Source organism: Aspergillus tubingensis, assembly GCF_013340325.1.
Source record: "Aspergillus tubingensis WU-2223L DNA, scaffold_7, whole genome shotgun sequence".
NCBI classification, from domain to species: domain Eukaryota; kingdom Fungi; phylum Ascomycota; class Eurotiomycetes; order Eurotiales; family Aspergillaceae; genus Aspergillus; species Aspergillus tubingensis.
Window position 1 is genome coordinate 3,451,257 of NW_023336281.1, and position 27,914 is coordinate 3,479,170.

At 52.2% G+C, this 27,914-nt stretch overlaps 13 protein-coding genes across 13 annotated transcripts; 6 read left to right on the top strand and 7 right to left on the bottom strand.

The window, feature by feature from the left end:
- Positions 1–714: 714 nt before the first annotated feature.
- Positions 715–1,430, top strand: AtWU_06097 (CUE domain-containing protein; the record flags this gene model as incomplete). Its single annotated transcript, XM_035501207.1, has 2 exons — positions 715–996; positions 1,134–1,430. 2 exons carry the CDS (start codon positions 715–717, stop codon positions 1,428–1,430), a joined length of 579 nt encoding a protein of 192 aa, XP_035357100.1.
- Positions 1,431–2,082: 652 nt separating this feature from the next.
- psf2 (DNA replication protein PSF2) lies at positions 2,083–3,027 on the bottom strand (the record flags this gene model as incomplete). Its single annotated transcript, XM_035501208.1, has 3 exons — positions 2,083–2,191; positions 2,267–2,853; positions 2,914–3,027. 3 exons carry the CDS (start codon positions 3,025–3,027, stop codon positions 2,083–2,085), a joined length of 810 nt encoding a protein of 269 aa, XP_035357101.1.
- Positions 3,028–3,336: 309 nt separating this feature from the next.
- Positions 3,337–5,256, top strand: alg10 (dolichyl-P-Glc:Glc(2)Man(9)GlcNAc(2)-PP-dolichol alpha-1,2- glucosyltransferase; the record flags this gene model as incomplete). Its single annotated transcript, XM_035501209.1, has 3 exons — positions 3,337–4,093; positions 4,142–4,279; positions 4,325–5,256. 3 exons carry the CDS (start codon positions 3,337–3,339, stop codon positions 5,254–5,256), a joined length of 1,827 nt encoding a protein of 608 aa, XP_035357102.1.
- Positions 5,257–5,436: 180 nt separating this feature from the next.
- Positions 5,437–7,382, top strand: AtWU_06100 (tyrosyl-DNA phosphodiesterase 1; the record flags this gene model as incomplete). The annotated part of the gene is made up of 4 exons (XM_035501210.1): positions 5,437–5,964; positions 6,051–6,163; positions 6,219–6,603; positions 6,657–7,382. The coding sequence occupies 4 exons, from the start codon at positions 5,437–5,439 to the stop codon at positions 7,380–7,382; spliced, it is 1,752 nt and encodes a 583-aa protein (XP_035357103.1).
- Positions 7,383–7,587: 205 nt separating this feature from the next.
- AtWU_06101 (acyl-CoA binding protein) lies at positions 7,588–8,238 on the bottom strand (the record flags this gene model as incomplete). The annotated part of the gene is made up of 3 exons (XM_035501211.1): positions 7,588–7,704; positions 7,790–7,855; positions 7,987–8,238. 3 exons carry the CDS (start codon positions 8,236–8,238, stop codon positions 7,588–7,590), a joined length of 435 nt encoding a protein of 144 aa, XP_035357104.1.
- An 860-nt stretch (positions 8,239–9,098) lies between these two features.
- On the top strand, positions 9,099–10,845 carry AtWU_06102 (folylpolyglutamate synthase; the record flags this gene model as incomplete). The annotated part of the gene is made up of 5 exons (XM_035501212.1): positions 9,099–9,143; positions 9,192–9,353; positions 9,404–10,305; positions 10,377–10,543; positions 10,607–10,845. The coding sequence occupies 5 exons, from the start codon at positions 9,099–9,101 to the stop codon at positions 10,843–10,845; spliced, it is 1,515 nt and encodes a 504-aa protein (XP_035357105.1).
- A 345-nt stretch (positions 10,846–11,190) lies between these two features.
- AtWU_06103 (putative U-box domain protein) lies at positions 11,191–12,206 on the bottom strand (the record flags this gene model as incomplete). The annotated part of the gene is made up of 3 exons (XM_035501213.1): positions 11,191–11,424; positions 11,484–12,021; positions 12,124–12,206. 3 exons carry the CDS (start codon positions 12,204–12,206, stop codon positions 11,191–11,193), a joined length of 855 nt encoding a protein of 284 aa, XP_035357106.1.
- Positions 12,207–13,283: 1,077 nt separating this feature from the next.
- On the bottom strand, positions 13,284–13,772 carry AtWU_06104 (RpiB/LacA/LacB family sugar-phosphate isomerase; the record flags this gene model as incomplete). The annotated part of the gene is made up of 1 exon (XM_035501214.1): positions 13,284–13,772. The coding sequence occupies one exon, from the start codon at positions 13,770–13,772 to the stop codon at positions 13,284–13,286; it is 489 nt and encodes a 162-aa protein (XP_035357107.1).
- Positions 13,773–16,562: 2,790 nt separating this feature from the next.
- AtWU_06105 (triose-phosphate isomerase) lies at positions 16,563–17,411 on the top strand (the record flags this gene model as incomplete). The annotated part of the gene is made up of 1 exon (XM_035501215.1): positions 16,563–17,411. One exon carries the CDS (start codon positions 16,563–16,565, stop codon positions 17,409–17,411), a length of 849 nt encoding a protein of 282 aa, XP_035357108.1.
- A 1,326-nt stretch (positions 17,412–18,737) lies between these two features.
- Positions 18,738–20,400, bottom strand: AtWU_06106 (dihydroorotate dehydrogenase 2; the record flags this gene model as incomplete). Its single annotated transcript, XM_035501216.1, has 2 exons — positions 18,738–19,874; positions 19,933–20,400. The coding sequence occupies 2 exons, from the start codon at positions 20,398–20,400 to the stop codon at positions 18,738–18,740; spliced, it is 1,605 nt and encodes a 534-aa protein (XP_035357109.1).
- Positions 20,401–21,241: 841 nt separating this feature from the next.
- AtWU_06107 (uncharacterized protein) lies at positions 21,242–23,147 on the bottom strand (the record flags this gene model as incomplete). Its single annotated transcript, XM_035501217.1, has 4 exons — positions 21,242–22,488; positions 22,556–22,888; positions 22,951–23,046; positions 23,129–23,147. The coding sequence occupies 4 exons, from the start codon at positions 23,145–23,147 to the stop codon at positions 21,242–21,244; spliced, it is 1,695 nt and encodes a 564-aa protein (XP_035357110.1).
- A 332-nt stretch (positions 23,148–23,479) lies between these two features.
- Positions 23,480–25,850, bottom strand: AtWU_06108 (putative chromatin remodeling complex subunit (Arp8); the record flags this gene model as incomplete). The annotated part of the gene is made up of 4 exons (XM_035501218.1): positions 23,480–25,111; positions 25,164–25,569; positions 25,671–25,749; positions 25,808–25,850. 4 exons carry the CDS (start codon positions 25,848–25,850, stop codon positions 23,480–23,482), a joined length of 2,160 nt encoding a protein of 719 aa, XP_035357111.1.
- Positions 25,851–26,516: 666 nt separating this feature from the next.
- Positions 26,517–27,352, top strand: AtWU_06109 (ADP-ribosylation factor family protein; the record flags this gene model as incomplete). The annotated part of the gene is made up of 5 exons (XM_035501219.1): positions 26,517–26,591; positions 26,668–26,706; positions 26,773–26,856; positions 26,941–27,264; positions 27,326–27,352. 5 exons carry the CDS (start codon positions 26,517–26,519, stop codon positions 27,350–27,352), a joined length of 549 nt encoding a protein of 182 aa, XP_035357112.1.
- Between the last annotated feature and the right edge of the window lie 562 nt (positions 27,353–27,914).

Here is a 27,914-nt window from a genome sequence, read left to right on the forward strand (position 1 = left end):
TTGGTGCATATGGGTCTTTTGGTTTGGACATTGGACATGGCGCGTTACGTGACAGGCCAGGAGGTTGGGACGGGGTGTTTTCGGATGATGTATATGATTCTGGATGATTCTGCAGTTCTACACCGTACTCTTATGAGATATGTTAATGACGGACGCAAGGAGATCTCCGTAGAGACAGCGGTAGGATGCAATAAGTGGTTGGAGGCTGGAGTGCTGGTAACCTACTATAAAGGGCGACCAACTGCTGGCATCATCTGCCACAACATTAGTTGAATGCCAGCAAGACACGGCCTTACTCGGTGCTCAGCCACCCTATTCAGTTGAGTCAATCGCCGTTCTTCTTCCCCTTTTCTTGGTGGGGGGAGTTTATTTGCTTTTTTCTCACCTGTTTCCCCTGGCCAAATCGCCCCGAAACTCAAGCACCGCCGCAGTCGGTGGTCAACGTGCCCGCCCCGATCCGGCCGGGATCCGATTGTCCCACCGCCACCTCGCCGCTTTCCCCCCAAACGAACTGCCGCGGCATCACTCCTCCATCATCCCCAGCATTCTATTCAACGCCGCCTTGTTTTGGGCTTCGAGCTAAAACTCTCCTTCTCCGTTGACTCCAAGGCGGTCGCATACGCCAGTTTCGAGTCGCGACTCCCCATCTGACCTAACCAACAGTCCACATTCAGTCCTATACCCGCTACCTCGTCCAGAGAGATCCTCACAACAATGCCAGAAGAAGAGCCGTCCCTGAATATCCCCTCTCTCCTCACCCTCGCCGTGGTGTCATTTTTCGTGCTTCGATGGTTCCTTAACCGCGATGGGGGAGAGGCCGGGCCAGGCAGCAGTCGCAGCCGGCCGCGAGGCACCGTCGACCCAGCCCAAGTCGAGCAAATATCCCAGATGTTCCCTCAGCTCAGCGCCCGTGAGATCATGTGGGATTTGCAGCGCAATGGAGGTAGTGTTGCGGCGACGACGGAGAGAATCCTGACCGGTCGGGGGCTAGAAGTGGTGAGTCTTTCCCCTCATTCCTATCTCACTTTGATGCATATAGACCCGCGCCGCTGGTCGTTCATCATCTCTCTTCCCCTTTCTCGTTCCCCGCATTGAGTCAGATGCATGGCCAGCTAACCGAACCTACCATGTAGCCGCCCCCATCCTTCCAACCTCAGATTGCGATCCCCAATACAGCACCCGTGCAGTCACAACCTACCCAAACGGCAACCTCCAAGGCCGATGCCCAGGATCTGATTTCCCGATACAACCTCCGCGCGAAACTGGAGGCCGAGAACAGCGCCGCTGAGTCCGCGCCGTCGCAGGCTTCTTCCACTACGGGCTGGTCGCAGAGCAAGGAGGAGCGCCAGCGCTTGCTGCAGAAGCGCAGGGACGAGATGATTCTGGCGGCGCGGAGGAAGATGATGCAGAAAGATCAGGCTGCTCAATGAAGCTAGTCATGCTATATCGTTCGTGGGGACTAGAAATCTTGGAACTAACTCCCTGGGGCCCCGGTATTGCGCGTCATAGGGGCAGGCAGATTGACGGCTTACGCGAAGGGGGGGGGGGGGGGGTTTCATCTATGCCTTTCATTCTGTATTCAGTTGGATTACTTTTGTGTGCTTCTTCGATCTCCTTCGGGTTGTTATATACCTCTTGTTGCCGGCGTTGGGGATGTGTAAGATTCAATCCATTGTTATTGGCATATCTGTTGTTGTTTTCATTTGTCTTTCGGAGATTGACTTGTCATGTCTTTTTTTCTTACTATCTTCCCTCTCCTCTCTCTCATCTTAAGCTGAGCGTCGCATGCATCTGGTGTTTTTGATAGGGGGATATGATCAGGACTACTTACTACCTATCTACTACCTGCTTACTAGCATGACACCCGGCCCATCAACCAAGTAACTTCCAATCAATGATTTAGGGTATATATACATACATGCGTTCTGATGTATGTGCGATGCCAATATGATCATGTCCTGCCATGTCCCATACATATATAGACTTGACCCCGATAACTCCCGTCACGAAATGAACACTGAACAATGAACCAGCCCACGCATTGCAAATATAAAAACGAGGGGAAAGAATGAGCAGAAACATCTAAAACTCCATTTCATCATCATCGTCTTGCGTCCCATCATACCCTCCATTCGCCATTTCCTCCGCCATCTCTTCTCTCCTGGCCTGTTCCTTTGAGGCCCCGATGCGCCTATCAACATGACTCGTTAGCAATCCGCCCACAACCATGTTAAAACAAAGAATAGAGGAAGTGGCAAGAGTATACCTCAGTTCATCCACCACCCCCGCAATGAACCTCCTCCCCTCTCCCAACTCCATAGCTCCCACACCCGTCAACGCAACACCCCCACCACCCATAGCCGCCGCATCCAGAACATCCACACCAGCCCTAACCTTCGCCATCCGTACCTCTCTCAGCTCCTTCAACAGTCGTCTCGTCTGATCCGGATCCACTAGATCATCGCTCGCCGCCTCCAGCAACATCGTCCCTACCTCCAACCAATGGAACGGTAGTGCCGGCGGCTCCCCCGGCGGGATGTGATCGCGAGCTGTGTTCTGAGGCAGAAACGGCGGTGCAGGGTAGTATTTCTCGCCCGAGGGGGTGTAGCGCGGTGTCGCGAGCGGAGCGCGACGGTGATCGCCTGGGGCGGGCTGGCCGGGCAGTGGAGGCGGCGGGGAGAAGGCGTGCTGGTATTCGTCGTTTTGGGTCTCGATTTCGAGGATGAGTTCGAGGGATTCGGGGTGGAGCCAGGGCGGGGGGAGGATGTTGGCGCGGCGTTGGCGTTTAAGGAGGAGGGCGAGCCAGAGGGGGAGGGAGGTGCGTCGGGGTGGAAGGAGGGGGGAGACGGGGCCCTATTTGAGGAGGAGCTGTTAGTTGTGATTAGTAGGGTAGGGTATCTGTATAAGACGTACTCCTAGCAATTCAAGCCCCTCGAGTCGCTGACGAGGCAAGATGGTGACCATCTCCATCTCCGCGAGGAAGGAGATCTCCGGGGGCGTGATGCCCCGCGGGAGGGGAAAGGCCATTGACCCTCACGTTTGCGCGTGGATTGGCCGGGGGAAAAGGAGTTAGGGACGTGTCGGGGCAGTCGGAGAAGAGTATTCCATGCCCCGGAGTTACTTTGCGGACCGAATGAAAGAAGGGGAGCTTGAAGTTGTTCATTCAAATTCAATCGCGATGGGCGTCGATTGCCCGATGCGGTGTGTTTGTTCGGTTTGCATTGCAAGCTTGCATTTCCGTTTGTGTCTTTAGATTATTTGATCTATTCTTCTTCTCCTGTTTCACACTTCAATTGTCGAGAGCATGGTAGACCTCCTGCCTAAGCATTGACCGACATGAATGCGCAACCCAAGTCGGGCGTGGCTTTGGCCGCCCGCTACGCCATTCCTTTTGTTCTCCTGTTGATCCCCTTTTGGATGATGAGGATCAATGCCGTCGTTCCCGAACCGTATCTGGATGAGGCTTTCCATGTCCCCCAGGCTCAGGCCTACTGGGCTCATAAGTGGACGCATTGGGATCCCAAGATTACCACTCCCCCGGGAATCTATCTCTGGTCGTATGTGCTGTGCGCGATCGCGCTCTTCCTGCGCGGTTCCCCCACACAGCTTACCCCGGAAGCTTTGCGTGCGACCAACGTGGCAGCCACCGCCGTAGCTCTACCGTTGCGATTGCAGACATTGTTGGATCGGCTGCGCAGGGTGCGCAACACACGTCCCTCTGGAGCATGGCTGAGCCATACTGTTTTGAACATTTGCCTCTTCCCGCCGCTGTTCTTCTTCTCCGGCCTATACTACACCGATATTCTTGCGCTGCTGGTGGTCGTTGAGGCGTACAACTGGGACCTGAAACGCTCGTCGGAGGGTGGATTTGCGCCGCTCTCGACGTTGGTGTTTGTCGTGCTGGGGCTGGTAGCGCTGGTATTCAGACAGACCAACATCTTCTGGGTGGCGATCTTCCTGGGTGGACTGCAGATCGTCCGGCGGTTGAGGTTATCTTCTAAGAGATGCGAGGCGTCGGGATTCGCCGATATTGCTCGGGCGGGGTGGAAGAATGAGCTGTATGATCCGTTTGTTTCGGACGCTTCGATTGCAGGTTAGTATGGTCTCTGTGGTGTGTTGATGGTATTGCTGACTGGAGTAGACTACTTCAAGGCGTCTATTTCGCTGGTGGTTGTTGCCTTGAACAACCTCGGCTCGGTGATTAGCTCTGCTATTCCGTACTTGCTTATACTTGCCGGGTTTGGTGGCTTCGTGCTCTGGAATGATGGTGTCGTTCTCGGTAGGTCTACTGGTCATGTTGTAAGTGCTAGGCTGACAGCTGCAGGACACAAGGAGTACCATACTGCTGGGCTGCATCTGCCCCAGATGCTCTACATCTGGCCCTACTTCGTCTTCTTCTCTTGGCCTCTCCTCCTCTCGCCGGTCGTCAACTTGGTTCTCCCGAAGTCGCTTCTGCCCAAGTTCATCGACTTTGGCTTCCCGAAGAAGCAAAAGGGCCTCCCTAAGCTGTTGACGGCTCTTGTTGTTATCCCCATTATGCTGGCTGTGGTCCACTTCAACACCATCGTCCATCCTTTCACCCTTGCCGACAACCGTCACTATGTCTTCTACGTCTTCCGTATCCTGCTGCGCATTCACCCTGCTATTAAGTATGCTGCTGTCGCGGTGTACTTCCTCTGTGCGTGGATGGTCATCTCCGCCTTTGGATTCACGACGATTTCTACGCCTCCCCAGTTGATGCGTGTCCCGCAGACAGCAGCCCGCCAGCCGGAGCCAGTGCCAGTACCCCAGAAAGAGCCCAGCCAGAAGAAGGCCGAACGTCGGAAGGCAGCAAAGAAGCCCGCACAGTCGCCCAAGCCGGAGCCGATGTCGTTCGATGCGTACGCCAAGATCCAGGAGCACATTGCGCACCGGCAGAAGCAGCATCAGGGTACGCCGCAGGTGAGCTTTGTGCTTGTCTGGCTGGCGGCCACGGCACTGTCGCTCATTACGGCGCCGCTCGTCGAGCCGCGCTACTTCATCATTCCGTGGGTGATGTGGCGGCTGCATCTGCCACCGCAGCCGACGCCTCTCGTGCACCGGCAGCGGGCGCGCGATGCGACCGAGGAGCTGAATGCGAAGGTTGCCACGAACATGGCGCTGTTCCTGGAGACGTATTGGTTCTTGGTGATCAACGCGGTGACGGGATACATCTTCCTGTACTGCGGGTTTGAATGGCCCCAGGAACCGGGGAAGATCCAGCGGTTCATGTGGTAGACTTGTAAAAGTGTATAGTGTATAATAGTGTAGTAATAGTTATATAAAGATCTGAATTATTTCGTGGTTGTGAAGCAAGCATTCTGCGTATGATGTTTAGCGATACTCAGATGTAACCGGTATGCTATCCGCCATCACCGCATCTCCCTCACCACTTTCTCACTTCATCCCATCCTCAACATGGAAGAACCAGACCGGCCAGCCAAGAGGGCCAAGTTAGCCTCCAACATAGACTATGCAAGCAATGACTCTACCCAAAGGACCAACAGCAGCAGCAATGACAGTAACAACCACCCCCTAGCATCCCTGCACCGCTCCATAACACCCCCAATACTCTCCCGCTCCAAGGGATCACAAACAGCGCCTCAGCCACAACCGCAACACAATGCCACCCAGCCAGCATCACCCAGCACGCAGACACCTACTAAAGAGAAAGACAGCAACAAAACTAAGGACAATATATTCCCCTCTCCCATCCAACTAACCCACATCCGGGACCTCCCCGCCTCCTCAGGCCACAACACCGACACTGTCCGACTGCGCGACATTCTCGGCGATCCATTGATCCGCGAATGTTGGCAGTTCAACTACCTCTTTGATGTGGACTTTTTGATGAGCCAGTTTGATGAGGATGTGAGACGGCTTGTCAAGGTGAAGGTAGTGCATGGCTCGTGGAAGAGAGATGCCCCGAATCGTCAGAGGATTGATGTATGTCCCTTTTCTTCATTATCTTGGTTTCAATGACTTATATGATTGGTATACATGTAATGCGACAATGCTAATAATATGAATAGGAAGCATGTACGCGCCACCCCAACGTCGAGGCAATAACCGCCTACATGCCCGAAGCGTTCGGGACGCATCATTCCAAGATGATGATCTTGTTGAGACATGATGATTTGGCTCAGTATGTACCCCCATTCTCCATCTATGAGTCTAACGAAGCTAATGAATGAATACAGAGTGGTCATCCACACAGCAAACATGATCGCAGGCGACTGGGCAAACATGTGCCAGGCCGTGTGGCGATCTCCTCTTCTCCCATTATGTTCCAATGGAAGTGGGAGTGAAAGTATAGCTACCCCTGGGGCGCGATTCAAACGCGATCTCCTCTCGTATCTAAGAGAATACGGACCGAAGAAGACCGGCCCGCTTGTCGCGCAGCTAGAGAAACACGACTTCAGCGCTGTCCGCGCGGCGTTGGTCGCTAGTGTACCCTCGAAGCAGAAGATCCGGGAGTCGACTGATTCGACCCGGAAGACGCTGTGGGGGTGGCTAGCCCTGAGGGATGTATTACGGTCGGTGCCTGTTTCTCCTTCAGAGGATAGACCGCATATTGTAACTCAAGTAGGTTGTTTTACCACTGGGACTGCCTTGGGGTCCCTACTAACGAGGTATAGATTTCCTCCGTCGCCTCTCTCGGCCAAACAGACAAATGGCTCAAAGACGTCTTCTTCGCGTCACTCTCACCATCATCAAATAACCCTAAACCAAGATTCTCGATCATATTCCCTACACCCGACGAGATTCGCCGCTCCTTGAACGGCTACGGCTCAGGCGGCTCCATTCACATGAAGCTGCAGAGCGCCGCACAACAAAAGCAGCTGCAGTACATGCGGCCGTATCTGTGCCATTGGGCTGGAGATGTGGCTGAGGACGAAGCGAAGGTGAAACGAGAAGCAGGGCGCCGTCGCGCGGCACCGCATATCAAGACGTATATCCGGTACTCATCGTCGGAGATGGACCGGATTGATTGGGCGATGGTGACGTCGGCAAATTTGTCAATGCAGGCGTGGGGAGCGGCGGTGAATGCCAACGGAGAGGTGAGGATATGTAGTTGGGAGATAGGGGTTGTAGTTTGGCCGGAGTTAGTCACCGGTGCTGGTGCTGAAGGGAGAAGTGTGATGGTGCCTTGCTTCCGGAGGGATGTGCCTGATGCAGAAGCGGTTGCGGCTGCAGGTGCGGCTGCAAATGCAGATGGAAAGGAAATACCTACTACGACTACAGTTGGCTTTCGAATGCCCTACGACCTACCGTTGACGAGGTACAGCGAGACGGATATACCCTGGTGCGCGACGGCCAGTCATAGCGAGCCGGACTGGCTGGGACAGACGTGGGAGGGCTAACCCCATACTATCCTCATCCTTTCCATATACCATCCATACCAATATTTAGATCTCAAAAATCAACGATGACTATGCAAGCAGCTCAATAGCCAGTAAGTTAGTTGAGTAGTAAGTAGCTCATAACTCATCTCATCTTGCTAATAGACAATGCATCCACCACATGATACCCCTTTCATATATGATCTTGTAGGTTTATTATAACAATCTACTCCCTCGTTCCGATCGTTCCAATCAGAGTGTCAACCTGCTTGATGTACTCGGCCTGGGCCTTGGCCTCGCTGATGTCCTTGATTTCCTTCCATGCGTTGTACTTGTACTTGCTCTATACCATCATACCAGACATATTAGTCTCACACTTATACAAAGAAAGAGGGAAAGAGGGATGATAGAAGTAAATAAAGACATACCTGGATATCGAACATGCCAGGAGAAGCAGGAGTCTGGTTGTTGGCGCGCTTGAAGTACTTGTAAAGCTACACACAGAACCAACACATTAGCATATACCCTCTCGACCTCATCTTTCACAGATTCATTCCCCTCCCTCCAAAGATATCGATCCATAGATGGAGGGGTGGGGGGGGAGGGGTTTGGGGGATGTACTCACCGCCAACTTATCCTCATTACCAGGCTCCGAGTTCAGCATCTTAACGACAGCAACAGCAAACTCGAAAGCGTTCTTCAGGGCAACAGCCAGCTCGCCCTCCACGGTGGCGGTGTCATCACCACCAAGGACGGTCTCGATGGCGGCGAAGAAGGCGGAGCTGTCGACCTTGGCAGCGGCGGCCTGGACCTCGGGGGTGAACTTCTCCTTCTTGATGGAGGCGTCGAGGGCGGCGGAGAAGTTGGGGACGGACATTTTGGCTGTATGGGTTTGTTTGGTGGGAGGAGTTGATGGAGTGTGGTTTGGAGGAAGTTGGTAGTTGGGGTTGGAGGGGTAGTAGGTAAATATGGCGGATGAAGAGGGGAAGAAGAATGAGTGAGTTGAGGGAAAGTGGGGGGATTTGTTGATTTGGTGGGGGAGCTGTACTCGGCGGGTTATTGGTTAGATTACTTTCTCAGGTGACTACTTACTAGTTATTGACTTATACGACTGAGTATTGTTTGACTATTTGTTGATCATTGCAATAGTATGGGATTTTGTTTTTATGTGGTTATTGTCTGATTTGTTGATTTGGTTTGGTGGTTACTTGATGGGATGTTGTTGGCTCAACTGTTGAGTGCCAGGGTTTCTGGATATGTTATGGATGGGAGCTTTGGTGCATATCAGCTATAGAGCTTAGCATTGAAGGTCTTCTTTGCTGTTATCAGAGCTTTACGCTAATTTGTAGGGGAAACTGTAGTTTTCATACAATATCCCTTGTCTTGATTGTGTCCGTCTTCATGGCTGAAAATGATGTTTTTGACGTACCCCAGCAAGGTCACTACGAGCAATGGATCATCTATGCCAAATGCTCTGCGGGCTATGTAAGAGATCCTCCATTCAATGCTCGTAACTTCACTCATTATTAACTAAGCTCTCTTAGGAAAGCCCGGATAAAGCTCCTTTATCATGATCGAATTCCTAAGTAAAACCTCCGCGGACTCGCCTTGTCTTGATGCAACGTCACCCTCGATAACCCCCAGCAGTCTTTGAATGACTTCATGAATCAGCGAACTCAGACATACGCTTAACATAGTCAAAGAACAGCCCTCAATTTATAACAAAAGTACATTCCAATGTTTGTTGTCGATTCCAAGAACCAAATAGCTCGTACTTATGAGGTATGCTGTCTGCCATCTATAAGTCATTTACTGCTTCTAATCTCGCAGCAGGATGCCCTCAGTCTCCTGGAAACGCGCAGACGTAGCGCTCGACCAAGGACAAATCCTTCTGTACAGACAGAGAAAACCCCAGCAAAGGTCACTCCAACTGTGCGAGGTATTCCATGTCTGTATATGATGAGCGAGTGGCTACAGACTCTCGGACATTCAGTAGGCCCTCAACTTACTACAGAAATAATGCATCTGCTTACTAGATACAGGACACCGATATATCTCGTCTAAACATAATTCACGTCACCGGAACAAAAGGCAAAGGCAGCACATGCGAATTCACCCGTTCTATCCTACATGCACATGGGTTGAGAACCGGCTTCCCCAGTAAAATCGGTCTCTACACATCACCTCACATACAATGCATTCGAGAAAGAATCAAAATCAACAACGACCTCATCACTGAGAACCTATTCACAAAATATTTCTTCGAAGTCTGGGATACGCTTTTGAATACCAACATCCAAAACGCAGCCACAACACAGCAGCCACCTCGCTACCTGCAATTTCTCGCCCTGCTCGCTTTCCACACCTTCATCCGAGAGAACGTCGACGCTGCAATAATCGAAGTCCACCATGGTGGAGAATTCGACGCTACGAACGTCATCCAGAACCCCGTCGTCACCGGTATCACTTCCCTAGGACTGGACCATCTTGACCAACTCGGCCCTACAGTCGAATCCATTGCATGGCATAAATCGGGGATTTTCAAGCCCGGTGCACCTGCATTATCTGTTCCACAGGAAGATAGTCCTTCTGAGGTCCTGCACGCTCGTGCCGCGGAGAAGAAGACACCATTGACTATCGTCCCGCTGAATCCTAATCTCCCCACTGACAGTAATGTGTTGGGGATTCCCGTCCAGCGACTCAACTGCTCCCTCGCCCTCGAACTGGCCAGGACATTCTTGAAAGCCAAAGCACCCGACCATGTAATCAAGCCAGAGGACATATCTACCGCAATGAGAAATATCTGCCTAATCGGACGATTCGAGATCATCAATGACCCAGACGGACAATCACAATGGTTCGTAGACGGCGCACACAACACGCTTAGTCTTGAGAAAACGGCGGAGTGGTTCTCTGATATTACCAAGAGGTCTGCGGAGAGAAAGTCAGTATGATATATTCGTATCCCTAATAAAGTAAACTTAAGTAATCAACTTACCCAAATAAACCATACAGACACCGAATCCTGCTATTCAGCCACTTCTCCAAAGACCGAGACGGCCTAGCTCTTCTAGAATGCTTAGCAGAATCTCTTGTTGAGCAAGATGCACTTCCAGATCATGTTATCTTCACTACTTACATTGAACGAGCAGACAAATCTCGAACTGAAAAGATGGATAAAGGTGAGGATCAGATTAACTTCTCTATCTTATTTCTCACTAACTAAAGATATAATCAAATGATAGATATACTCCCCATCACCCTCCCAGATCTCAGCGTGTTAGCCTTATTCGCTGAGAGATGGAAAGCTACCGTTCCTCGAGGCACGAGTTCAATCTCGACTAAGGAGACTATTGAAGAAGCGATCGACACAGCAAGGAGTATCGGTGCACAGCAGGATTGTAGAGCGCAGGTCTTGATTACGGGGTGTTTCTTGTTGGTTGGTGGGGCGCTGAATATATTGCGTTGTTCGTCAGATATATAGTATTTATCAGTGTCGATACTGAAGTAGTTCGGGATATGGGTGTTGATAACCTCGAGTAGTTATGAGTAGTCATGCTAAAAATAAGTACTAATATCGAATACTGCCTGTCTGGCGTTGACACCGCATGTCAGGTCTGAAAACGGATAAATTGGTAATCAAGATGGATAATGGAAGATGGCCTTCCAACTAGGAAGATGTACAGTAATTCATCATCTGTCAATACAATATGGAATAACTAGTATACACTGTAATACTCTAAAACATAGTATACAAGCATATGTCCTGTTAATGGTATCAAGTAGTCTACTACCAACGCCATGCTAATCATACTATTTGTGCAATCAATTACCAATCCACCGCCCACCCATTCTTATCCAGAAACTCCTCGCACGCCGCCTTCAACGCATAATTCGGCCGAAGATCGTTCACCGTCATCGGCACCCGCGTGATAGGATCAACTTTGGCCTGCTCCACGTACTTGGTGATGCCAACCCGGTCAAAGCTGGTCCCCGATGGTGTGATAACAGGGTCATGCATAATCTCAAATGTAATACCATCCACCAGATAATCAGGTACAACCTACACCATATCATCAGCACAACCCACCAGCAACTCGCAAAAGGAACTTCGGAACTTACCCTCTCAGCCACCTTCCCCTCCGACGCAATCCCAAACACCTCCCTCACCCTCTGCACCTTCCGTTCAGCATCCTCTCTAATCTCCCTCTCATCCTCCCTAAACCCAATTTCCCCAATCTCCCCCTTCTCCAACCGCGCCTTCAACTCCGACACTCCCCTCTCCACCTCCGCCTCAATCAGCCCCTCCACACTCGCCAACGTCTCATCCAACTCCCTTATCCGCGCCGTCTCCTTGGCCGCCCAAATCGCCTGCTTAGCGCGCAACACCGTCCGCGACAAATTCTCCGTCTGAATGTTCTTCGCCGCCAGACTCGCCTTATACGCCTCAATGGCTACGTCGTATGCTTCCTGAGGCCGTTGCAGGCCCAACAGCGCTTGGGCCAGGTACCAGGAGGATTTCAAACTGGTGGGGGATTTGGCGCCGTAGAGATCGATGGCGGCGCGGGCGTCGTGCTCGACTCCGGCCCAGTTTTCGAGTCGGATGCGGGTCAGGGCGCGGTTGGAGAAGAAGGTGGGTTCTTTGGGATTCTTGAGGATTCTAATTGTTGTAGATATCCATTGGTTTTTAGTAGGAGTTCTTAGATTTATTTCATTGGGGGTGGTGGATGTGTATAGCGGGGTAAGTGGGATATATGCTCACGCTTGTGAATACATCTCCTCGGCGCCATTGTAATCGCCTTCTTTAAAGAGCTGGTTGCCCTTTTCTTTTAGTTCGAGAGCCATGTTTGCGGTGATGTGTTGTGTGGTGTTCTGTGCGCTGATGTGTTGTGCACACACTGATTTGTGCTGTAAATGACAACGGGATTCTCCCCTTTTTTGTTTCCGTGACGATTGTGTTTTGTCAGCTGGAAAGAACGAACGAAGGAACGAACGAAGAAACAACGCTTCGGATGTCGGATGTGTGGGGCTGCGCAGTGATCTCCACTGTTGTTGAGGGAAGTAGATGGTGACTGGATGTGCTAGGGATTCTATCCGTTCTGTCTAGCGGATAGTGGATGTGGAGTGGATTTCAATGCGGTAGGATGATTGATGATAGTGGCAAGGGAGGATTGATGCTGCGAGAGCATGGATATTCTGGTCAATCCACAAGTATAAGTATTCAGGTAAGTAGTACTGTTGTTCAGCTACCCCTCTTGGGACCTGAGATCCTTGTAGGAGGTTCAGTCAGGAATGAAATTGATGAGCTCGGGTGAGCTTTCAGTCGTGATCCACACAGCCCTGGTGTCGGGACGGCACGTTGGGTTCTCCATCTTTATCAATTGATGTTCGATTTTATGCCTGTTCCTGTGCAGTGGAAAAAGACGTGGGTTGAGCAATCGAAGGTGATCGATCCCCGCAGAATCCAGATGAGTCAGCAGTTGTGAGTGGGCAGCAAATGTTGGGGAGAGAGAGTTAGCAATTGCCATACTGGGTTTGTTGTAGAGTTACTTCATTGACTACAGTGAATCTTGTGATGATATAGACGATCGTCTACAAAATAGAAGACATTTGGAGCAATGTAGTATATTTTTCTACCTACTGCTCTAATGAAAGATTGGCCGGCCAAATCATTCCGTACACTCGTGGTATCGTTGACTCGTCGGATATTAGAAGGGAAAGGCCCGGATCCAGCCGTACCAGATCGCTTCGCTCAAAGAATAAGTGGTGAAAGGAAGCTATAGTTTATAGTAACACGCCGGAGATTATGGCGCTGCCGGTGCCACTTCGGTGTGGCTGGTGTTCATGTCATGCCGCACGGACAAGGAACATCGTAGTACTGGATTGACTGGGTTGACTGACTGACAGACAGACAGATCCAACTTAAGCAGTACCGGCGAGTTCCTTCTCGTAGTCGGAGATGGCCTGCACCTTGGCGGCAGAGGCACTCTTGGGGTCGAAGCGGTAGGTCACCCACTCGTTGGCGAGCTTCTTCGCAAGCTCAATGCCAATAACGCGCTGGCCAAAGCAGAGCACCTGGGCGTCATTGCTAAGGATGGAGCGCTCGACGGAGAAGGAGTCGTGTGCTGTCACGGCGCGAATGCCGGGCACCTTGTTGGCGGAGATAGCGACACCGAGACCAGTACCGCAGATGAAGAGACCACGGTCTGCCTTGCCCTCCTTGATGAGTTTGGCACCAGCGACAGCCGGGTGAGGGTAAGCAGTCTTGTCGGAGGTGGAATTGACGCCAACATCTTGGATGGACTCAACCAGAGGGTTCTTCTCAAGAGCAGCCTTCAGGGTTTCCTTGTAAGGCTGGCCGGCCTCATCGCAGGCCATGACGATGCGGAGGGGCTTCAGATCGGCAGACATGGTGAAAAGTGTGGAAGGAAGTAGAGGAATTCAGGGAAGTATTGGTAGTGAGTGGATCGTGAAGTCCCAGACAAGTGACTGTGGCTTGAAGTAGGTAGGAATGATGATGGAATAGTGATGAAAGAGAGGGTTGAAGATGGAAGACAAGGACCTTTTTATACCTTTTTTCTCCAGCTCTCCTTCTCCCTCTCCCCTCCTATTGTTCCCCTCCATTCCCCAAAGTACTTTCCGATCGAAAGGTCCGATGCAGTGGGGAGAGAAAGGCCGTGCCGTGCCTCCTGGACCCAAAGTTCGGTGGTAGACGCCAATTCGGTTTGGCGACACGCATGTCCCAATGGCCGTTACGAACCAGCACTGATTATCCCTCATGCTTTTTTCTCGTGCTTCATGCGCGACAGCAGCGATAGACACTAGTGTCGCACCCCCCACAGCTAGAGGCGATCCAGAGAAGCCGGTTTTGGGCCGGACCATGTTTGGTTCTGGCAGATCCACTCATGGCGTCATGCATTCTTACACTTCTCAAAGGTTGTTTTGCTGCGACTGCCTGCAAGCGGAACCAATAGCATTGAGTCCGGATTGGCGAACCCTTTCGGACAGATTAGGAGGATTTTCAGCCAGTGACAGCCATACTGGCATGACTGTCTACAGTACCGACTATCATCTACTGAATACTGTTACTGTGATATCTTTCTCTTCCGACTTAATCTCTACGGTGAAGTTCACCGGGAATAGTTCCATCCCGCTCAGCCGAATGATGTCAGCCCGCCCTTTGTTCTCCTCGTTTTTCTTCTTCCCTTTCGGTTCTGTTGCATCGCCATTCGGAACCGACATCAGATTGCCCCGGGATTCTCCTCCATCCTTCCCCCCCTTGTTGGATGTCTTGGAAGTTTGGTAACTGGTCAGGTCCGCGGCCAAGCTAACCGGGTTGGGGGAGAGGGGGAACTGCATGCCCGCGCACTATTATCGGCCTACTTGGCCTATTCAGGAAGCCTATACAGGCATTCTTTGGCGCGGATTCAGATTTCTCTGGGCAACTGCCCAATACATAGAAGTATACCGAGATGAAGAAGAGGGGGGCGGGAATGAGTGTGGGCTCATCCGGGATAGCATCGGTGTCGTATTAGTTCCGAGGTACCAATCGATTCTGTGAAAGACGTGGGATTGACAGTAGACTATCTTAGACGAAGATAGGATACTAAACACACAGCAACAGCAACGGCATGTATAGTCCCATTGTCACCAGAATAACAAGTCAAAGGATAAAGTCCGTTGGTCTGAGAATGGCTCATGTGGCATGCCCGTAGGAGGCTCAATCTCAGCCTTTCTACCATCTTGTATACAAACCATGCCGTTGTTGTCGCAGGATTATTCTGGGGTCGATGGGCCACGGCAGGCAGCGAACAGCAAGTGGAGGATCCCATCCGTATCAGAGCGCATGGTTGTTAGCCCGTTACAGATAGTCTAATCCAAACCACTCAGTTCACGGGAAGGAAGTAGAACTAATTCCTCCCAAGTAAGTAAGTGCAATTAGGCTGGTTGACTTTCAAATGGTGGTAGTTCAGTTTGCGCCATTGACGCGTTCCAACGTCCAAACTTGAGATTCACCAATTTTTGGCTGTTGCTCTGCCTTGTTCTCTCACCATCCACACACCACAATCAACCCCCAAAGGTTGTCTCTTTTGAGCGATTAATACAGACCATACATACCTCGAGTAATGTTGTTCTTTGCAAGATACTCAAAACAGTCCAGGCTGGGCTCTCGGAATTCCAAACGAGGTTACAACTGCACGCCCCACCACTTCCCACCATCCCCACTCGACTAGTGTTTTACTGGCTTCTGATAGGACTTTAGTTACCATTGGTGGCCCGCTGACGTCCGATCGATGGAAAGTGACAAGTCATACCGTTTCCAGGGGATCCAGAGACCCCCGGGTAACTTACTGTATCACGGAAACCGATGAGGTCTAAGCGGACCAGTCGGAAGCTGTCTTTGGGGACAACTTCATTTCCGGTCGATTCTGTATCTTTCCATTCTATGTCTCAATCAGGCAGGCTCTGCTGTCCTGCAAGCCGAGATTCTTGCGTGTGTTTTGGTTTCCCTCTTCCGACTCGTGTTATTCCCACCTTCTCATTACAAGCCTCTCTCTAATGTGCAGAGTGGCTTGCACCCCTCGTACTTTCTTGCTCCCCTACTGTTAATTTACCCCTTCCTGACAACATCTAAAATATCAAGGTTCTTAAAACACCACACTAATCACCCGCCATTCCCCAGGTTTCCCATGGCTGTTCTGACATCACTGGATGGAGATGCACCTCGCGTGGGCCGATCATCGTGTCTCCTCTTTTTCCCTCCCAACACTAAACTGTGAAGGGGATACCGGTTGCATGCTAAACTAGGCCCCAATGAAATTGTCCGCGGCACAGCATGGCTACTAATTCCGTGGTCGACTGATTGGCACCGCCCCTCTTTACCCTCCCTTGTCTCCTCCTGAGCTATTTCTGTTACGCTAATCCAGCCTCTCTCAATTCTAACGCTTTCGATCGAATCTCAGACCCAGCAGCTATCACACAATATCCTACCCCATCAACACACTACTCTACGCTCGAGTGGGTGCCCTCATTATCATAGTGGAGCTTAGTAGTCTCAGGTTTCAGACAACTAACCTCGTTGGCCAGTCCATACCAGCGGAGACCGGTTGATCGTGTTCTGATTGCTACGGAAATCACTTTCGAAGACCGTCATTCACCGGTTCCATCCCTTCATCACACCGGTGCCTGAAATCACCCAACATGGCGTCCCAGCAAGCCTATCCGGTTCTCCCAAAGAACCTGCTCATCATCTCGTTGAAGATGTACTTCACACCCACCCGTACGCTCGACTACTGCCGGGCCCTGCTCGACCCCAAAAATGATATTGTCCGCCCGGAGAATCGCTCCAAGCTGTTGCTGGCCCTCATCCCCGACTTCCTGACTGTCTATCCCTGTGCGGAGATTATCAAGGCGTGGGAATCCACTCTACCGAAGGATGACACTTCTTCACTGCCGGCTCCATTCCTGCTTGGAGCTCAAGATTGCTTCTGGGAGCCCCTCGGCGCCTACACCGGAGAGGTCTCGCCGCTGGCGCTCCGCTCGATGGGGGTGTCCATTGTCGAACTTGGCCACGCAGAACGTCGCGCCATCTTTGGTGAGACAGATGACCAGACTGGCCTCAAAGCTGCCGCTGCATGCGCACAAGGTATGGTTCCGCTGGTTTGCATTGGAGAGGTCACCGCTCCCGGCCCCGTAGCCTCGCAAGCCATTGGGCAGGCCGTCAGCGAATGCGAAGTCCAGATCCGGGCTGTCCTCCAGGCCATCCCGGCGGATGCGCCAGTCATCTTTGCATACGAACCAGTATGGGCAATTGGGAAGCCCGCTCCGGCGGGTGTAGATCACATATCGGCGGTGGTCGAGGGCATCAAGGCGGTGATTGGCACCCGCGTGGGGGACGTCCGGATCTTGTACGGGGGAAGTGCCGGACCGGGGCTGTGGGGCCCGGGCGGTCTGGGGAAGGCCGTCGACGGCATGTTCCTGGGCCGATTCGCCCACGAAGTCGACGGGGTCCGCAAGGTGGTCAGGGAGGTTGAAGAAACGTTGGCCTGATCGTCGGCCTGCTGCTCCGGCAGATGCAGACTCGGGTTACGCTCTCGGACGATACCAAAACACAAGACCAAACATAGTACATCATGAACCACACTACTAGTGTCTATTACTGCTAGATGTGGGGGAAGAATGGGCATCACGCGGAAGAACAGAAAATTTTAGACTGCTAGCAGCCCCTTTCCAAGACCTTTGTGTGATATCCACCATCGTCGGGTATCCTGTTCAGGCAAACCCGAGCAGTATCCATCGTTTAAGCCTTCATTTCCTTCCATGGAGGAATGGGATCTCGAAACAGGCAATGCCGACTTGATCCATCTCCCGAGTGGGATGGATTCATGGATGACTGTGGATCACAGCCGAGTCGGTGAAGAGCTTCTCGAAGCTTGCGGGATCTCCGCTCCCAGCGATCTGGGCCCGGATGGATTCCTGCCCGCTCGAGTCCGCGTGAGGTTGAAGAAAATTTCGGCGGGCTGCATGACCAGCTTGTCTTCCCCTCCATTCCGCTGCACGTGTGACAGTTGCGGCCACCTGACCCGACCAGGGGGCCCACTTTATCTGATCGCTTACTGCCAACCCGGTCGGTAGTTTAAATCTAATTTTATTCGGGAAGCTTGAATTGGCAAGCAACGTGTGTGAGCTTGGTCTAGATTCTGGGAGGGGCTGAAGGTGAGCTATTTTCGGTGAGGGTTTAGGGGTCAGGGGCTTGGTGTGTTGTTCATGGCTGCTGGGTTACAATGAAGAGGATGATGATGATGATGATGATGATGATGATGTGGCATTGATGTGCCTCAGGGTAGAGGCACTAATTGTTGGCAGATTATCGAGGCACATGGTCGTTCACGTCCCTCGCTGCATAGCTACCTTGTCAAGGAGCTAGCCTGTTGCAGTAGCAGCAGCAGTAGCAGCAGTAGCTAGGTATTTGCTCAGAAATACTAACTATAGTGACTAACCCTTATCGACAGTTGAAGCTATCGTTCATCTGGAGGATTTACCCTACTCCTACTGACTTGCAACATTGATGGACTAATAGGAACAGTTACAGCAAACCATTTTCTTTACCTACCTTCAGATAACCCGAACAAGCTTCCCTCTTGACAGTATATTTCGATACTCTGCCATAATTACCCAAAACTAAGAAGGCTCCATGAAACTATCTAAAGTCAATAGCAATACAAATATAAAAATACTCTTATTCTTCTATTTACAATATCACGTCCTCCCTAATCTACGCCTACCTACTAAACAACCACCCATCCCATGAATCAACCCGGTCGCTCCTTTTTAAAATCCACACATCTAGCTAGCAACTTACCTGAATTTATCCCTCTACTTCTTCTCCTTCATCTCCTCCTTCACCCTCGTCACCGTCCCCAACCCTCCATACGTAATAGCCGTATACATCATCGCAACCGAAGCTCCCGCATCAAGGACCTTCCTCGCCTGCTCCCCATTCGTCACACCCCCAGACGCAAAGATAACCTTCCTAGCAGGCAATCCCTCGACAGCCTCACTCACAGTAGGAGGCACATTCTCCACATCCGGCTCGGCCGCCTCAATCGCCTTAGGCACAGCAGCAGCAGCAGCAGCAGCAGCAGCAGCAGAAGCAGGAGCACTAGCATCCAACAAATTCTTATACTTCGCCACCAGCTTCACCGTACGATCAAACAACTGCGGCCCAGAGAACCCGCCCGTCTCCTTCAGGACATCCTGCTCCTTGCTGGGCAGAGTAAAACCCTTAGGAAGCGGCTCCGGACGCCGATTTGTCGTGTTACCCACGATCACACCATCAACACCGGACCCCCACACCGCGTCACAGATACCGGAGACCTGCTCGTCTGCGTCCTCGTCAGGACTAACCTTGACCATGACGAAGGGCTTGGTCTTGCGGTCGATGCTCTTTGCTGCGCCGACAACGGCCTTCAGGATAGCAGTGAGAGGCGCCGTGGCTTGCAAGTCGCGAAGACCAGGGGTGTTAGGGCTGGAGACGTTGACGACCAGGATATCGGCGTACTTGGCGAGACGGTCAACGCAGTAGACGTAGTCGCGCTTGATGGCTTCGATGTCATTGTCCGGCGTGAGCTTGTTCTTGGCGACTTGCACGGCGAGCAGCTTGCCTTCGCGGAGACTTCCGGGCGGGACGCCGGCTTCGCCGTTCAGGACCCGTTGTTCGGCTAGTTCGTGCTCGCCGAACCCGTGCGCGTAGGCGTAGTCGCGCACGCGCTGTTCAAGGACTGCCGCCATGTGGTCGGCGCCCTTGGAGTTGAGGCCGTAGCGGTTGATCATGGCGTTCTGGGACGGGAGGCGGAAGACACGTGGGCGGGGGTTGCCTTCTTGGGGGAGGGGAGTGGTGCCGCCGACTTCGACGATGGCGGGGCCGAGTTCGAATAGAGGGTCGGGGATGTCGGCGTGCTTGTCGAGACCGCCGGAGATGCCGATGGGGTTGGAGAGGGTGTAGCCGAAGACCTGCGGTGGTGGGTGAGTATGGGGGGTGAGGTTGGGAAGGGGGGAGGAGGGAGTATACCTCAGTCAGGAGAGCGCCATCACTGTCGGGGTCGCCGCGCTCGCGCGGGTTCAGACCGTACTTGTAGAGGGTCTTCAGGATGTCCACGCCGAAGTGGTGCGCATCTTCGGCGTCGGGGAAGAGCAGACGGACGAGAGGGACCACGCCGTACCGGTGCACGCTGGCGCGGGTGTCCGTTCCGTAGATGAATCCGGCGAGGAGAGTCAGGGCCAGGGAGGTGCCCCAGATGGTGCGCTTGAGCTTGCGGCCGGTCTTCTTGGGGGCTTCCCTCACGGTTTCTGTGACCTGTGCGGTGGTCTCCTTGGCTGCTTCTTTGGTCTGGGATGCTGCGTCCGAGGAGTAGCGGACTTGACGGAGGAGAGACTCCCGGTGGAGGATCGAGGGCCGCTGAGTAGCGCGGAGAGTGTGAAGTGCAGGTGCTCTGCGGCCTGCGGATCTCCAGGCCAGAGCCACTGCGTTGGTAGCCATTGTGGTGGGGTGGAGTCTAGTGAGGGTGATTGTGAGGGGTAGGGTGATTGACCTAGGAAGGTGTTAGTTTAGATGTGTTTGAAAGGATGCATAGTATGTAGGTAGTCAATCGCAATTGGGTCTTGGAGAAGCACTAGTATGTGCTCGTCAAGACTATGTCTTGCTATAATTGCTATGCCGAAGAACAGCCGATTCGATCGATCATGGCAGCGACTCACCATTCAATGTCAGTCAATTGCAGGTCAATTCCACCGAACTAGCGAAATAGCAGCCACAGATGCCGCAATTACGCCGCCAGGTCGAGCAAAGACAAAGCTGCCGGAGTGGACGGACGTTGCTGCGAGCGTCTTGAATATCCGGTTCTTTTGCGTCAACGTCCCGAGGCGGTCAAGTGTTTAGCCGGCAGAACCAAAAGCCGGGCGGTGTAGCGTAGAAACTAAGACAGACAAATGGAGCATGTTCTTCGTGCAGGATCATAGATTGTTGACTAGTATTTACGGGATGTACATCAATCGCCCGGGCAGCCTGTTTCTGTGCATTTGCACGGCCGCAACAATGAAAGAAAACCAAACTCTCGCTACGTAACTCCAGATGATCATGCCACACAACGCCTTTTGCTGCCTCGACTCCGATACCTGCCAACCAGCCCATCAATGCGACTGGCAGCGCGGACCCCTTTCGGAGACGGCCATGCAATGTGAACAAGTCCAAGGAACATTAGCATAATGACAAATGAAAGGGTATGTAAACTGTAATGCATAGGCAAAAGTTACACTCAGGAAGGCATGCCTGCCGCCGTCATTGCGCCTAGAGGATGCAATATGATAGAAGGCCGAGCCAGTTACTCGTCGCTATCATTGCCAGCATCGTCGTGCGCGTCTTCAGGCGAGACCTGACGGTCGACGTCGTGCTCGCCTTCATCTTCCTCATGCTTGGCTGGTTCGGCATCGTTCTCCGGGTTCTCAGGGGGTGGAGGCATCGACTCGGCAAACTTCGGGTCAATGGCGGCCCTGTGCAGAGAGCGCTTGTAGACTTCTGCCTCGTCGGGATCGCGCACCACCACTTGGATCTGATCGACCTGATCCTCCTTGGTCTTCGGACGGGTAGGTGCCAGACCAGCCTGGGCGATGGTGCGGGCTCTCTCAGGCTTGAGACGGGTCTTTCCGAGAATGGGATAGTAGTACGCAGCCCTTTGCCTTGAGTCGAGACCGTCGCGCTTTCCATCCTTCACTTCCTCCGGGTCAAAGAGCGTCAACGCGATGTCCTTTTGCTTCTGATCGTTGCCCAAAGTCTGAGCGCTCGTAGCGTAAGTGCGGACACGGTCGAAGCGGTGGAACTTGGTATTGTCGGCTCCATCATGAGTGTACAGCGCCTCATTATCGCGGTCCGGGTTGGTGATGCGCAGACTTGCTAAAACATTCTTGGCCGCATCCTTCTTCTCAGGCAGATAGAGATCGTAATCCCATGGGATAGGACCTGGGTCAGGGTACAGGTTGGGGTTCGTCTTATACAAGGCAGCCTTCGTGTTGTGCTCTTGGCAAACGCGTTCCTCTGGTGCCGATGGAAGCAATATGGCCACATCCATGCGCTTGTCTCTCTTCCCTGAAACATCCTGAACAGGCGCCTTGTCAAACTTGAATTGGACAAAACCACCCGGGTCCGGGAATCCTTCCAGATCGGGGAGGAGCGGATAGAATCCGACAGGCTTCAGCTTAGGGTTATCAGGGTGCACTGGGTGGGCCCATGCATCGTGTTCAAGCTTCGTAGGAGTGTGGCCTTTAATCTTGCTAGCTGTATCTTCACCGACGTGCTTGCTGTGAGGATACGCAATATCGAAACCTTTCTGGAGGTATTTCTTGATGTAGGTCGGGTCATCTTGCGACTTGGTCTTGTCCATCCCGCGCTTCGTCCGGATGGGAGCGACCTTGGGGCCATCAGGCGCCCGAAGACCGGCGGAAATATACTGCGTACGGCGAAGGAAACTGACGTTGGTATTCTTCGGTGCCGGGTTCTTCAGCTGCTCCGGCGTCATCAATAGCGCCAAATCAGCCTGGTCAATGGGTTCCGGGTTCTCAGGGGCCATAATCGCTGGATTTCCAACAATTGTCAGCCGCCAATTTAATTAAGATCAGATCTTGCAAGCCGAAATACATACCGCTCTCATCACCCAAGTGAAGCCCGGGAATACCGACCAAGTCGATTGGCATACCACCTTCCGCGTCAACATCAATGTTAGGTTCCTCGCGACGAGCCAAATTGGAGGCGAATCCCGGGGTCAAGAAACGGTCCAAGCCCTCATGTGGGATATCGAGGAACTTCGGGGGCATATCCGGAGGAGGCAGGTCATTTCGGTAGCGGAGAGAAGCAATGTACTCCTGGTGAAAGCCCCCGGAGGAGCTGCTGTCCTTGGATTTCGACATGCTCGCTCGGAACTCGGAGAGCACCAATTCCTTTGGTTCAGCGTCGTCAGAGGAAGGTGAACTGTACACTGTAACACACTTTAGTGGAGCTCCCAACTTGCGCGCGCGGCGACAGCTCGTTGAAACTTACGTGGCTCTGGGAGGGTAAGCGGGGGGATTTCAGAGGTAGGCACAAGATAACCAGGAGTTCTCCGGGGCCGACGAGTTACTATAAACTCCCTGGGAGCTTAAGGAGGCGATAACGCAGTCAGTGAGCACCGACAAACAGTATGCACGGTTGCGAGCATCGAGATGCAGGATAAACTTACATGGGGGTGGCCGGCTCATTTCTGCAGTATTTTACCGCCTGACAAGCAAAGTTAGCGTGAGTCAACGTGAATGAAGGTTCGGAGAAAGGATGCTCCGAGCATGCAGGCAGTTATAGTTGGATTGCAGTCTAAAAGTTGGCGTGAATCTTGTACCATACTACAGAATGTTCCATTCACTTGTCATTATTCGTATTTGATGCCTGTAACTCTAGGCTGCAGGATATGTGTGGATCAAACAGAAAGCTAGCTCAAAATTCAATAGAGTTACAAAATTGTGTCAGGGTTCCCGTGTCATACCAACACCACCTTTCAGATCAGGAATAGCCATAGCCCTCTTGGAAAGGCAGAAGATCAGTAAGCCCACATGCACTTGTATGCCATGAGCCTATGCCCCAGTCGGTCGTATTCCAGCTGGCCGATCCAGCTGTCATTCGTTCCGCTTAACTTGCCGAAGACACTCGCTCCCTTCCAGACAACAACTTGCGGATCAAGGTCTCGCGGCGGTGTGCCAATCATGATCTCCTTAGCGAAAGCTGGTCGCAGAGCCTGTAGACGCTCCTCTAGGAACGAGTGGAATCCATTGACCAAGCTTCCACCTCCAACCACCATGATACCGCCGAGGAAGTCTCGCATTTTACGCTCATCCGATCGAGCTGCCTGAGCGATAGAGGTCAAGATCGCATTGTCCAGAGGGTATACGGGGAGAATGTCGTCCCTCTCTTCAACAGTGGGCCCACGGGGCTGCGACGTGCTCTGGCCTTGCCCGCTCGGGGCAGGGGTAGCAGCGCCGGCCTGAGGTGTACCGACTGCTTCCGGTGCAGGGGAGCCAGCAACTGAAGATCGTGGAGTTGCTTCAAGCTCTTGCACGCGACTAAGGGCATTGAACTGCTGGGCACGGCTGGGGGTAGCCTGAACGTCCACGTTGTTCGACTGTGCATCACCGTTCACCTGGCCGTTAGTGGGAGGGGGAGCGATGCTGGAAAGAATAAGTGATTGGGCGGCCGATGTCGGGTCATTAGGTTGTCCGTCGTAGATATCCACCGAGCGGGCAATCAGCTTTCTGCGTCCCTTGAGCTTCTGCGAGTGATCGAAAATGGTCGGCTGGAAGTAGCCCATCGGCGCCAGATGAACCTCGTCGTAAGCCTTGAAAGAGTACTTCCGGGTATCCTGACCAGCAACGCGGAGATGGAAATCGAAAACTTGCACCGACACACTCGCTTCATTCATGGTGCAAACGTTCCTTTTCAGCTCTTCTGCCAACAGGTAGTCGTATCGGCGCCAGAGGTTGATATCTGAGTAGGGGAAGTTGTCGTAAAGCATCATTTTTATGAACACTTCAGTAATATCCAACCCGCCATACTTCAGGTTCACGCGAGAGTTCTCAATGCACATGCCTTCCTCGACGCAACATATGGATGTCTTTTGGGCGCCAATGTCGACGACGCAAGCCGAGGTGAATCCGGCGCCGAACGTAGCTGCCAGACTTTCCTGGATGAAGCAGACGCGTGCAAAGGCGAACTCTCTCATGAGCAACTCGAGTACTTGGGTGACATAAGACTTTTCGTAGATATCAGGGATAACGAAGACGCAGGAGTACTGAGGCCAATCCTTTTTGCTGGTGAGTCCCAGTTGGGTCTTGAAGGCATCCTCCAAGATGAGGGAGATGTCAAGGAAGAGAAGCCGCTTATTATCATAATCTCGCTCATTGCACCAGCCATGCCTTATTGGCCAGTAAAGCTTATAGCGAGGCTTCGAATCATCGGGTATCCTCAGGGCCGCTTGTCCCACGATGTATTCGGGTGCCGGGTCAGGGATCTCGGTCCATTCCACGCGCATGGGGTCGTTGTGTTCTGAAATAGTCTCTGGCACGGTCCTCCGGTTGAAGTTGACGACCATTTCCTTGGAGTTTGGCAGTGTTCGACGCTTGTTCTGTCGCATGTGGGTTTTGAGCTCCGCTGACATCGTCGTATACTGGGAAGCAAACTGTGACGGGTTAGAAGCCAATACAATGAGCTAGAGTAGGCGAGAAACAAACCTCAGGGCCAAACATCTTCTCCGGGTCCATGGTTGAGCCATCGTCCAGTTTCAGCCGCTTGGGACAAGGTTCCTCTTGGTCTTCGGACTCGCTGGAAGCAGCCTTTCGCGCAATCACCATTGGCACAGTCTTAGGCAAAGCATCACTGGCCAGTCCAATTCGCAGGTTTTGACTACCCACGTGGATAACAATAACCTTTGAGCCTACTGTTTCCGTAGCAGTGTCCTCCGCATCTTCCATGTTGGTATCGCCATCTTCCGCATCTGCTTCTGGCAGCCCTAGGTCGTTGGCCTTTGCCATGGCTAGGGCACGATCGCGGTCCTTGGCCGTTTTTGCCATCCGATTTCGATTCTCCTCATTCTGTAGTCTGAACGCCAGGTACTGGTCATCGCGCTTCAGATAGTCTCTATGAAGGAAATGATTGTCAGCGTTGAAGGTGGGCGGATAGAGGGCGCAAGCAGAGTAGTAACACAACTGCGTATCAAAGATGGAGGTATAGCGACGTACGTGTAGTAGTTCTTCTGATTGATAGGAGGAACCTGCGGCCAGCTCGAGAGTTCCATATTGTTATCGGTCCGCTCCAGGCCTGAGCAGGTGTGTTAGCAGAGAAGGCATAATCGCTTATTGGACCGCTGAATATGTACCTTCATCCCGAAGGAGAGCCTTTCCCGACTTCTTGCCGACCATGATGTGTTGCTGGACCGGCAGCCGGTAATCTCTGAGTAGGGTGTGAGTGAGAGAAAGTTGACCGGATCAAATCGCGAGCGGATCGCGAAGGATGTCGGAAGGAGTAGATTCGGATTCAGATCAGGTGCATCCCAACGGTGAGGTGGCGCGTGGGGAAGAGGAAGAGGGATGATGGAGCGAAAGGTGTCGTGGCTGGGAGAAAGGGAAGGAGAGGCAGGAATCCGACGACAATGTGAATGATGGGAAACCAACACCGGCGAGCGAGCGGTAGTGAACCGCATCCCCATCCAAGCCCATCCTTAGTTGATTTGAGCTTGGGCCAGGCCGATCGGCAGGAGACCGCGGGCCAATGATGGCCACCAACCATCCCTCCATGCCATTTAGTCAGCTCTTGATCGTGGCCTTGTCTCGTGTCAAGCTGTGTTTTATTCAGTTCCGTTAAATCGACCCTTCGTTGACCTGCTACATCTCCTAACATCCCCTCGGCTGGTGCTCTCTGCTTGGAGCGAGTCCTTTTCGTGTTCGCCGCATCCTCTCCGCCACCGCTCGACGCCCGACCCTCCCTCCGCAATATCTCTCGCTAGTCCGTCATTCTCTTGTCCAACTCCGCGGCCCCCCCTCTGTCCAAGTGTTACTCTGCTCCTGTCGCTGTCAAAAACTGTCAACATGGGAGGCTCCTTGTCTCGTATGTGGTCCTTCCTCTGGACGAAGAAGGAGATTCGCATCCTCATCCTCGGTCTGGTAGGTATATCCATGTTTTGGCACTAGGCATCCAGCTACTAGCGAGCTTCATACTAACCCGCGCTCCCATCTCTAGGATAACGCCGGAAAAACAACCCTTCTATACAGACTCAAGGTGCGTATAGTCTTGCGGAGCTGCTCGATTGTCAGCTAGAGGCCGTTATTGATGTGCCAGGAATAGATTGGTGAAGTTGTTACTACGATACCAACCATTGGTTTCAACGTCGAATCGGTGACGTATCGCAACCTGAATTTCAATGTCTGGGTGAGTCAACACTGCAAGATAAATATGGTTGCCCTTTGGCAAGGAAAGAGTAACTGAGTTTACTGACGTACCGCTGTCGTGCAGGATCTCGGAGGTCAAACGTCCATTCGGCCCTACTGGCGCTGCTACTATGCGAACACCGCTGCTGTCATATTCGTCATTGATTCCACAGATATTGAACGTCTCAGTACGGCTGCCGACGAACTAGCGGCCATGCTGAACGAGGAGGAGCTTAGTGATGCGGCGCTGTTGGTATTTGCCAATAAGCAGGACCAGCCTGGCGCCAAAGGTGCCGGCGAGATATCAGAGGCTCTCAAGCTGGGAGAGCTCCGGGATAGACACTGGAGCATCGTCGCATGCTCTGCTATCGATGGCAAAGGTCTTAACGAAGGCATGGATTGGCTGGTGGTATGTGCAACCTCAAGCTCCTTTGCTTCACCCTGGATAAGTGCTGACCAGTTATCCACAGCAAACTCTACAGTCTGAAAATGCATGAGCGACAGTGTTATTGTACCATCTTATAGATTTCTTCGGATATATGTTCTCGCTTCCAGGTGGTAGGGATCGGCTGCTTCCTGAACGCTTTCTCGTTCTTCCTTGGTGTCTTTCACTTATCCCCACTTTTACATCCTCTTTTCTCTTGCAACTCTGTTCAGGGCTCATGTCGTTTATACAGTATACCTTTTTGATATCGAAACCTTCACACTTAGTATAATATCATAATTATTTGAAATGACTGGATGTATTCTACAGCAATGATTTACGCCGCTCTTATGTTGTGATTAGGATGAAGTTGCAGGATTCCTCCAACTTTGGTGCAGAGATGTGAAGACTTTAGCCAAAGGATATTAAGAGATGCTCCCAGGTGTATATCGAAAGTATCATTTTAGCGGAATTTAAAACAGAAGAAGTTTAAATATATTTTGGTCTTTCCAATCATATGGGCACTCTGATCTGTCTCCATACTTAGCTCGTAGACATGATTTTCACGACTAACCCGTTTGAACAGAAGAATGAGCCACGAAGAACGCCCAGCAAAGCAGGGTTTGATCATATCG